Source organism: Limanda limanda, chromosome 8, assembly GCF_963576545.1.
Source record: "Limanda limanda chromosome 8, fLimLim1.1, whole genome shotgun sequence".
Classification (NCBI taxonomy): Eukaryota; Metazoa; Chordata; class Actinopteri; order Pleuronectiformes; family Pleuronectidae; genus Limanda; species Limanda limanda.
This window is the reverse complement of record NC_083643.1, coordinates 18,752,602-18,763,734: the sequence shown is the minus strand read 5'-3', so window position 1 is coordinate 18,763,734 and position 11,133 is coordinate 18,752,602. Positions and strand designations below refer to the sequence as shown.

The following is an 11,133-nucleotide window of genomic DNA, read 5'->3' as shown; positions in this document are numbered from 1 at the left end:
CGCTCTGACTCTCCCTCTCTCTTCTTCTAAAATGAATGATTAGTCTGTATTATGTCTGTGCTTTCCTGCAGCTTTAACTGTTTGAAGCTGCTTTAACATTTAAACATTATAAATTGATTTCCCCCCTTTGTGCAGGTTGTAGGCTACTGGTCATTTCTGAGGGCAGAACCCATAATACTGGATGAAAGTACTGTATGTTTCACTTTTCATGACAATAAAGGACATTTTTATATAGTTTTCGTGTCATATTAGTGTTCCAATAATATTAATAATGTGCCTACTAATTGCACAAATGTCTGTCTGTCTGTCTGTCTGTCTGTGGCTCACATTTCTTGAGAAACTTTCATCTTTTCAGCCTAATACTGAGTGGAGGGTTCACTCTTGCCTCTTTAAGAGAATTAGGGAATCAGCCAGTTGACCAGGAATTGGTAATCAGATGGTTGAGAAAAAGAGGAAGGTCAAGAGCAATACATTTGAGAATTTGAAAAGGGATTGGGTCAAAGGGGCAGGTGGTTGCCTGGGCTGGGGTTACGAGGATAAGAACTTGATTGGGAGATGGGGGTTGAAAGAGGATTGAGTGGGGGATGAAGATGTGGTTGATATTGTTAAGGGCCCAAGGAAGTGCAGCGGTGATTTTGCAACAAGATATGTTCAATATGGATAAAAATTTAATAAGCAGTTGGCCAGCGCTCTGTAGCAGTCAGTGAGGGCGGGATAAAAATCACCACCAGATTATTCTGTTAATTCTATCATTATTTATTTCACCTTATCAGGCTGACACAGAAATGTATGGATGGTGATCGCCATCATGGCAGCAAAATCGACTTCCTCTTTAGAAAGTTGTCTTCATCGCAAAAGATGTAACGCTATATATCGAGCAGAATTACAGAGATTTTATTTTGAAAAGTTGCTAACTGGGGTCTGAAGAGTGTGCCACTTGCTTAACAGACCTCTGAAATAGCCAACATGCAATAGTACATTATTCAAACGTATATATAAGCAATGCATATGAAAAGTAATAAAGCAAATTCTGCTTCATTTTATGAAAGATAACTACAACATCTTCATCGCAGATACACCAGGTAGGATGAACATAAAGTTACCAGGACCATGCTGGAGGATCTCAGGGAGTCTGGATGACAAGTCTGTAAAAGAAAGGAATGATCTCATTTGAGTTAAGCTGTTGGGCAAAGCAGGATTGCACCACTTGGTCACTTGAGCATCACAACACAGCTCAGAATCACAAATAACTCCTGAGTTACAGGCCTCTTTACGTACATTGGTTAATAGGGCAACAGAGGAGAGATTGTTAATATTGCTTAATTACACCCCTTGGCCTACTTAAGGCCAAGGGGTGTAATTATAATCACCTCTGAATTCCAATTATTCATGTGCAGAAAGGTTTTGGGCCATGCAGCTTTTAATTTCATCCCGGCAGAACGTTATATAGGACATATAACAAAGGAAATACCACCAATTAACCGATGTTCATTCACTCACTTCCTCACCATTCATTCATTTTTCATTCATCGTCATTCTTTTGTCCACGCACTAGATATTGTGCCTCAACAGCCGAAACGATTGAATCACAATAATAAACAAGCATTAGAATCTAGAAAGACATTTGTCCAAGTTCGTTTTGCTTTAGTCGCAGCATTGCAGAGGAAAAATAACATGTATTGTTCCTGTTATTGCCAATCAGCTGTTACTGGGCAATAACAGGCTCGCACTTTCATCCAATGACGTGATGAGCAACAAACGTGGCGCCGCCCACTGTATTTTTCTCAACAGCTTCAACCAATCGAATACCAGAGCTTTCGTTATTGACGTTCTGGCCCACCAATAGCCTTCTTCCTCCGGAGACATTCATTCCCACCCATCGAGTGAATGCCAGAGAGTTTTTTGATGGCGACAGGTCTGGTAAGTGGTAACTTCTTGACTTTTTCCCCAAGAAATAATCCGTCGAAAGTCGCTTCTAACGTTAGCATCGTGTCGTCCACGTCTCCGCGAGCCCAGCGCTGTGTTTGAACCGGGCTGTCACGCTTCTTATTCCACGTAGAATCACAGGTTGGGCTCGCCACTGGTTTTCTCTCTCTCTCTCTCTCGCTGTGACGCTTGTTGTTTTGATGGTAGCAAACCCACCCGACAGCAGCTTCTGTGGACTGAAACCAGTGATCCCAGCGCGGCGCAGCCTCTGGTCTCCGTGTAGTCAGGAATTTGATATAAAGCTCAGGGAGGCTTCGGTGTCATTCATTTCGAACGGAGCTCGGAGGTTGCGTCATGCCTCAACTTGTTGACATTCTTTTGTTTACAGTGTTAGAGCCACGGCCTGTGGGTCTGAGCCGAGGAGGACAGGGGGGGGTGGACAGGGGGAGGGGGGCAGCAGCAGCAGGCCCCGACTTTAAACTACCACGCCACGCACTTTAAACCACCATTCTGCTTTTATCACATTTTACACACGACGTCTTTCAAGTGAATCCGCCTTTACGGAGAAGAAGCGACGGGGTTTTCCGACCCCGCAGCGACTCGGGCTCGCTTGTCAGATCGCTAATAAACATTCTTCTCTTCAAAACAATATAGTGCAAGGCCCACTGCTTATTTTAATGCTTTACACTGTTTTTTTTGCATGTCTTCAAACATTAGGTAATTTCCATATAAGCACACACATGTCTCCTCCTTTCGCTGATGTCCCTTCGTGGTTTTCTTCTGTCGACGCTTTTTGAGGCGAATTCCGTAAATTCATCACTTTTGCTACGCAGCCATGAATGAATGAGCTCTGCTGCGCATGCGCGACATCCTCTCAAGTTTATAAACAAGGCCTCCACGCAGCGGGTCACGTGACCAGCCACAGCGCTGCACTGTGTGGATTCACAGACAAAGGAGTCCCCACAGACCGCCTGTCCTTTTTCAGCGTGTCCATACCATACATGGACTCTGTTGTAGCGAGCGGACCCGTTAAGATTTAACTGGAGTCCTCACATAGCTTTGACGCTCAATGTTTATAGTGTTAGTGTTTTCATTCCATGGATCTTTTCATCGTGTCTAAATGAAACCTAAATTTGACTACAAAAAAAATCAACATATTAACACTTAGATTTATGAATGCAATTACTATTTCGTAAGAAAAATGTGCTGCATTCTCACTCTGTATGTATTAGGGCCATATTCATTTTTTGTTCGAGAATAATTTTGTAACATTGTGGCTTTGTCCTCCGGTCGGCTAAAGAAGCGACTTCCTCTGAGTCTGTGTTTCTTACTGTGAAACAGACACTTACACAATCTTTTCAAGGTCCTGATACTTATGATGATTTGGTTGTGATGTGATAAGATTAGATAAGATTACATATTTTCTTATTTCTGAAACATACAGTAAGAATAACTGAACAAGGCTCTCCGTGTGTCTCATTTTAAAACAGGCAAAATGCTGATCTGATATTTCCCCTCTATAATGATGCAAACCCGACCTCACCCACTTCTCGTAAATTTGCAACTTTATTCTCCTAATATTACCTATATTTCCTTTAAATGGCTTTAGTACGCCGTCCAACACTCTGTCTGTGAAAGCTCTAATTTTGTATTTTTGTTTTGTCTAAAACCAGCCGACGTGGCAGAACATGATGATGGATGCTTAGTAAACGGACCCGTCGCCAAGTTTTTTTAAAAAATAGGCAAAAAGAAAAGAGGAAACTACAGGACATTGTGGGAATGGACGAGTCTTTTGATCCACTCAAGTGTAACGAAGACCTGCCTTCCTCACCTGGGTGCCACATGGATTACGGTAAAACACTGCAGCAGCAACAAGTCACATTCTATATATTTTTTTCCCCCTCATGTTTATTATGAATATTACTGTTAACCTCTCTTTAGATGACATGCCAGAGCTACAGGAGGTGGAGGAGGACCAGAGGGCTCCTGGGTTATTTCAGGTCAGAGCAGGAGTGTCTCACCAGGAGCTCAGCTGTTCCCCCAGCACCAACTGGCTCACTGAACTGGCCAACATTGCCACCAGTCCTCAGAGCCCTTTGCTGAAGGACGCCCTACATAAGAGGTTTGTACAAATATGTGGTAGTATGGAGTTATGTTTAACTGTTGTCTACATGTGACATGAACACAAAGAGACGTTGTCATCGCACAGAATAACAAGTGCCCACTAGTATACCTGGGGGGAATTCCAGAAAGCAGGATAAGCCACATAACTGAAATCTAAAATCAAATACAATAACCAAGTATTTTACAGGATTACGTTCAGCTACAAATATGTTATACAGAGTATCATTTATATGTTCACTTATCATCAATTTCTTTGTTTCTATGTAATGTAAGAAATGTATGCTCATGTCTTGCAAATGTATCCCCCCTGCAAAAGTATAGTTGGTTATCTTGTAAGTATATGTGTGGTGTATGACACCATAACTAACTAATTCATATATATTTATTTATTACATTTTTACAGATCAGCTCCAGTCCACATCTTTGGCAACAGTAATAGTTTACATTCCTACGCACGGCCACCATTAGCCAGCAGCGCACCCAACCCGTCCAGAGGCCACCTCAGGGAGCGCAGGCGTGTCAGGGTAACCTTTCTCTTCCAGCTTCTGAAACTCTAAAAAATCCCCTATTCCTAAAAATTATAATTATCCATAAACAGTCAATTCTGCATGACACTCAAACTGAAATTCTTTATTTTACTTGTGTCATTGTAAGATGTTTTCTATCATCTATGACAGGCGAGTAGTGAATCAGAGTCGGGTGTTTTCTCAATGTCCTCGTCCTTCTCTGATGATGAAGACATGGCCTGGTCTCACTCCTGGCCCTCTACCGCCTGGCATTGCTTCCTGAAAGGTAAACACTCTCACTGCAGATGCTTCTACTACATTACATTCACACCAGCTGAAGTGACTGCCAACCCTTCTTGAAAAGTATGCCGTTATAGCTTAAAGGCACAAACCAGTCTAGTGAAGACATGTACCCTTCCCATGAGAAGACAGTAAATTAATTCAATGATGTTTTCATGAATCTCTAAATGTGTGCCTCTGTCATTTTTGAGTTTTAATAAACATGAACAGGAGAAAAAACACACAATTTTATTTTTGTATGAAAGTCAAGTTTTTCATTCATGTTCATTAGTAGAGTAATAATATAAAAAAGTACAGATTATTCCTGTATCGGCTCTGGCCTTAAAAGGCTGATGACAAGGAGCGGTGGAGGTGAAGTTTTTGTTTTCACTTTTTTGAATGAATCAAGGATAAACATGACTTAAGCAACCCCTGGTGTCTGAACAGCAGCATTGCATTCATTTCCCAACATCCTCTTATCAATACCAACACACATCTGCTCTTTCATCATCTTATTATTCAGGAACTCGCCTGCGCTTCCATCGCGGCCCTAATGTAGAGTGGCAGGAAGCCGATGAACTCAGGGATTCAGATGATGACTCAGAGGATGAAACCATGATGCCATCCTCCTCATCTCTCAAGGTTAGACAAAGATAAATAACTTCTGTATGTCTTGAAAATATTTCATAAGAATTGGTAATGCTGTGGAAAACTCCGCCAGGGTTGTAGACCTTATGTTCATTATTTCTGCATTGTTAACCGACTCAGTTTGTCTGTGAACTTTACATTATTATGGCTTAGAATGGCCACAAGGTGACAAACGGGCTGAGTGAGTCATAAAACACATTCTTGATGATTTTCAGTGGGGATGGAATTTTTCATTCTAGTAAATTTCTTAACCTTTCAGTTAATGAGGCACCAAATTTAAGTTACTTCAGAATTTCTTGAGTGTTAGGTTCATCTATAGTTCAACTTGTGTGTGAGTCAAACCTTGTTTTAATCGGCTTTTGCTTCGTTTACAGAGATATGGTTCAGGGGGGCTGAAGCTGGTGAGCCATGAGGAGACAGTATCTTTTGGCCAGGCAGCTCTTAAACTGACCTTTGACCCCGGCTCACCTGATGAGAGCTTTTTAACAGCCGAATGCCGACTAGATCACCCATTTTTTGTCAGAAATAAAGGTAAAATAATTTCATATTTCCTGTTAAGCTAAATATAGAAATACAGTGTTAATTTACAGGTTATGCTTTCTGTGTTTTGAAAAACATAATTAAATAAATATCAGATTTGTTGGCAACAGATAAAAACAGAATGTGACGTTATCCTTCATTGAAATATTTGCCAAATGCAAATAGCTTTTAGATTGAGGTTATCATTAATTTTCCATCTTTGTATTTAGGTTGGGCTTCCTTTTATCCAAGCCTTACTGTGGTGCACCATGGGATCCCTTGCTATGAGATGCAGCTCGCTGACGTGTGCCTGCCACCAAACCACCCAGATGCCATTAACTGTGATGACTCAGTCGTTTTTGACACTTTCAGAAGGTACACATCTCTAAACAATCTGTTCTTCCCTTGTGTAACAGACTTGTATGGAATAGTTATCCACCAGAAGAACAAAGATGGTTTTGTATCCATCTGTCTGAAGAACTGTTTTATACTTGTATTGAGTTCTGTCTGACGCACACATATAAACACACACGTTGTCACAGGTCACTTTCGGGGACTTTACACAGATTTGCATGCATTTCCTGGGTATTTCCCTGAACCCTCAATTTAACCACTATTTACTTAACCTTAACCACTGACTCAAAAAAACGATCTGCTTTTTCCTGATTAGAGACACAGCATCTGTCCCAAATTAGATAAGCTATTCCCAATGGATTCGTTTTTGCCAGACCCAAACACACAAACCTACATTAGACTTTTTATTTTTAAAGTTAAAAAAGTGCTGTGATAACTGCATGATCTCCATTTGTTTTACGCCTGGATCGTAGGATTTCAACCATTCCTAAAACAAACTAGAATGGCGCTCTGAGAAAGTGAAAACAAAAATCCTGCATCTTCCCCTCTAATCGAATCCATTCTAGAAGTTGATTGGTTCTTCCTTGGCTCATTCCTCACCCTTTCACCAACTTTCGTTAAGATCAGTTCAGTCGTTTTTGAGTAATCCTGCTGACAGACAGACACCAATTAAAAACATATCCTCTTTGGGGAAGGTAAATATTTGGTTTATAAATATTTAACTATATAGCACATCTAAAAAGGTTAACATGAAGATTCAAGACTTTGTTTGAAATCTTTTTTTTAAAGAAAGACGAATGAAAATTCAAATGAGTGTGATGCATAATTTGAAACTGACAAGGGGACATTTTTTTATACTTACTGTAACAAACAGCAGATGTACACACACTACAAAAAGCTAAATGATAAAAACGTGTACGATTAGAGACTCATAATATTTACAAATGTCCCTGTTTTCCTTCCTTATCCTGCAGTTACGACTTCACCCCACTAGATTCCTCAGCAGTGTATGTTCTCAGCAGCATGGCTCGTCAGCGCAGGACCTCCCTGTCCAGTGGAGGCGCTGTGAGTCCAGACTGTGACAAGCTTGAGCGCTCCAGCTCCCCGCAATCCTCAAGTAGCAAATCAAACCGGAGCCAAACCTCAGGGACAGCCATCGTTGCCACGCCCGTAAGATGCAAGCGGCCAATGAATGCCTTCATGCTCTTTGCCAAGAAGTACAGAGTGGAGTACACACAGATGTATCCTGGGAAGGACAACAGGTAAACAAAGGACACTGACATCTGCTGCAGTCATCCACACTGTCATATATATGAAATTATAACAAATTTATGTTAGTGTTTCAATCGAAGTGTTACATGACCTTTGTTTTACAAAATATCTCTGTCCAGTTAAGAAGACAAAACGATTACGAACCATGCCGGATCAGTAGGGGGTGAGAAAGTCTAGAAGGACAAATAGTTTACAGAAACCAGGGTTAAAATCTACACTTTGGAAATCGTGAGCACGAGAGGACCAAATGCAGAGGGAAATATTTGCTTAGCAAAATATCCATTAGTGTGGTCAAGGTGTTAAGTAAGGTATGCTCATATTACATTTCCAGTATATGAATATGTCCTCTATCTCCTGTCCACCTCTTTTGAAGCCTGACTCATGGATGAATTGAAGCACGTGTTTCGCTGCGATTTCAGTCGGCTCTAGCAGACTGACTGGAAGTCTTCAGCTTCACTGCTGAACATTGTTTCTAAAAGGAGAAGTTACTATTCTACCTCCTTCCTTTACAATATTTAGTACATTATCACCCTAGCAGACCACAGACTGTAGCATTACGCTAACATCCTGATGTTCTGATCCACATTTATTTCTTACCAACATCAGAAATGTAATGACATTTCCTTTTTTAGTGCCAGGACGTTTCTTTTCCAACAGGACGTGATATCATGGTTCCAAAACAGCTAAACATTGAACAGAGCGATCAGATTCTAAAAAAAAACTATGAGAGCACTGCTACAGTTTGTAGTGTGGCCGTTTAATGTTGTAATATCCAGTATGAAGGCACAGAGCATGTTTCTTTGACCAAAGGCGACCTCTGACCTGCAAGTCCACTTGAGCCCAGCTGGAGGTTCTAACAGTGCTTGACTCTGTCCATCGCATGGGTCCTAATTGAAGTGACTGAGAAAGTAGTAACATTTGTAGAGCTGGAGTGTAGTATGACCTTTACAGTAGAGACACCACAGTGTGGAAATGTTCCCTCTGTGTAAAGAAATCACGACAACATCAGTGTTACTCAATACAAAGGACATTTTACAAGAGAGTCGTGTCGCTTCAATCTCTTCAGAGTGCTCACTTCACTTGCACTTGACAATGTGGAGATTAAGTGTTGCCTCTAGTGTTTCTACCACTTCAGCAGATTGTAGTTTGCATATTGGCTCATTTTACGTGTGTAATTGCCCTTTTGGTTTTGGGTTTATATCTAAAGTAATACTATAATAAGTGGACACCTTTTGTTTTCATCAAATCCTCCGCATTTGGTCAACTCTGCTCTCATCTTGTGATAGGGCTCTGCCGCTCTGTGATGCCACTCTCACTCTGTTATAATTGTTTTATCCAACTTATTATTGATAATTTAGATTTACACATTTTTGTTTTTTTATGTAGGAAAAAAAGAAAAGTCCTGCCTCGCTACATCTAGCGAATATGTTATTTTTTTAAGTGTTATTTTCAATTCAGTTTAGTAGTATCATTAGGCAGCATTGTGTTTTCTTTTTTGACCATTTACATTCTGTGTGTTCCAAGTTATGTTAGTAACGTTGATCGGAGATAAACATATTTTCATTGTATAGAGATTACAATGAAACAGGAATAGAAAATGATCACGTAAAAGGAAGTAGGACAGATCTTGTTTAGGCAAACGTATGAAAAGGTAAATCCTTCATCGTCCATCTCTTACTTTTCACCCCAGAGCCATTAGTGTCATCCTTGGAGACAAGTGGAAGAAGATGAAGAATGAGGAGAGGAGGATGTACACGATGGAGGCCAAAGCTTTGGCTGAGGAGCAGAAGAGGCTCAATCCAGACTGCTGGAAACGCAAAAGAACCAACTCGGTAAGAACCATGGAGTCACACAACCATGACCTGTAGTAACAACACACCGATTGTACTCCGACATTTCCTGACACAATGATGTTCACATCTTTTAACAGGGTTCCCAGCAGTAGTTAATCCCCCAGAATCCCTGGCTGCTGGCGTTTCTTTGGCGTGGAGAGGTGCTGGACAGAGTCTGAGGGACCGCTTGATGCCTCTTTGCTCTCCTGTATTCTTGATACTCAACTGTGATGCTGACTTCACTTCCCTTTTCTTTTAACCTTGAAACATTTATAGAGTCAAACCAGATTATGAACTATAAACGAAGCATGTAATCTAGTCACTAACAGTGCATATATTTTCTTATATCTTTAACGTCCAAGATGTCTTATTCCCCTGAAATAAGGAGGAATGAATCCTCTGGCGGATTTCAGGTTATTTCATATTCAAGGTTGAAAATAAAGATGACATCATGTGGTGCTATGCTTCAATGTAGAAGGAGCAGGAAAACAACAAGTGTCTATTTATAATAATTCAAAAAGGGGATTTTAGGTAACTTTTCACAACTGTTCATATGGATTATATTTGTAAGATTCAATCTATTGCACAGATTGGTAACCCTTTCATACATTTTTGTATTACAGTCTATATTCTGCAGCTGAACTATATGGCCAACAGTTTGCGATACTGTCCTGCCAAGTCTGTAGATGGGTTTTCTTTTGCTCAGCCACCCAGCCATGTGATGTGAAGGCATCGAGCATGTGGTGGTGGGTTTACACTCAGCACTTCAGGCTTCACTGCAAGTGCTTGTTTCTTTTGCACTTTATATAAATATGTAATCTAATCATATACAGCCATTGTATACAGGTGGAAACCATTTGTATAAAACAGTATCTCGGTAGTTAGCTGCGGCTCAGTGGCCATGGTCTGCAGTCAGGTTGCTAAATGAGTTTTAAGTGCTTTGTCCATAATGTACAGGTTTTCATAGCCCCGAACATCCTCTTGCACAGAATATCCTTGTATCATATTATAAATAATTGTTTTTTAAAACTTGCATCTTATCCAAGTGTTTCTTTTTCATAAACTGTAAGCTGTAATCACAACATGTGGGGATGCTTGGGTTTGTGTTATATTTCATGTTTTTGTCTGTCCCTTTAGCTTCCTCCCATGAACGCATGTCCTTCTCCGACACTCTGAACCCAGGCATGTCTGAAGCTTTAAGAGCTCTTGATATTCACTGATCTAAATGTCCAACCAGTAAAGCTTGATGTTTCCAGGTAACAACACAGTTAAAGAGTGTTTTTATTCTTCCCTGCCACATCAAAACGATCGGGAACAGATGCTAATAAAGCCTCCAAAGTAGCAATTGTACTGTTGTAAGATTATTTACTCCTGGGCTGAATTAGTTCAATATAGAATGTTTTATTTGAATCTTATATTCACTGGTTCACAGAATCAGATTATAAGCATTTCTAAGGAGTACTTTTATTACTAAAAACAGCCAGTGATGCAGTTAGTAGTGAAATATTTGCTTAATTTCCCTCACTGGTCGATGTCGGTGCAATCATTAAAAATCAACTGGTGCTGACATGCACCATTTGTACCCATTTCTGTACATTTAAAATAATACAGCCAGGGGGCGCTGTCACACAACTTATGCTCAGAGGTGCATGATGACAATGATCCATCTGTAG

At 40.5% G+C, this 11,133-nt stretch overlaps 1 protein-coding gene across 1 annotated transcript; it reads left to right on the top strand.

The window, feature by feature from the left end:
* The first annotated feature begins 1,880 nt into the window (after positions 1–1,880).
* Positions 1,881–10,805, top strand: hbp1 (HMG-box transcription factor 1). Its single transcript, XM_061076690.1, has 11 exons — positions 1,881–1,920; positions 3,600–3,778; positions 3,868–4,048; positions 4,454–4,574; positions 4,728–4,842; positions 5,359–5,477; positions 5,858–6,014; positions 6,233–6,377; positions 7,331–7,618; positions 9,319–9,460; positions 9,559–10,805. The coding sequence occupies exons 2-11, from the start codon at positions 3,625–3,627 to the stop codon at positions 9,571–9,573; spliced, it is 1,437 nt and encodes a 478-aa protein (XP_060932673.1). The 5' UTR covers positions 1,881–1,920; positions 3,600–3,624; the 3' UTR covers positions 9,574–10,805.
* Positions 10,806–11,133: the final 328 nt, after the last annotated feature.

Bases quoted from the DNA above. Each gene is read 5' to 3' on its own strand.
- hbp1 (XM_061076690.1), top strand. From the start codon at position 3,625: ATGCTTAGTAAACGGACCCGTCGCCAAGTTTTTTTAAAAAATAGGCAA. The intron at 3,779-3,867 runs GTAAAACACTGC...ACCTCTCTTTAG, and splicing joins TGGGTGCCACATGGATTACG to ATGACATGCCAGAGCTACAG. The intron at 5,478-5,857 runs GTTAGACAAAGA...CTTCGTTTACAG, and splicing joins CATCCTCCTCATCTCTCAAG to AGATATGGTTCAGGGGGGCT.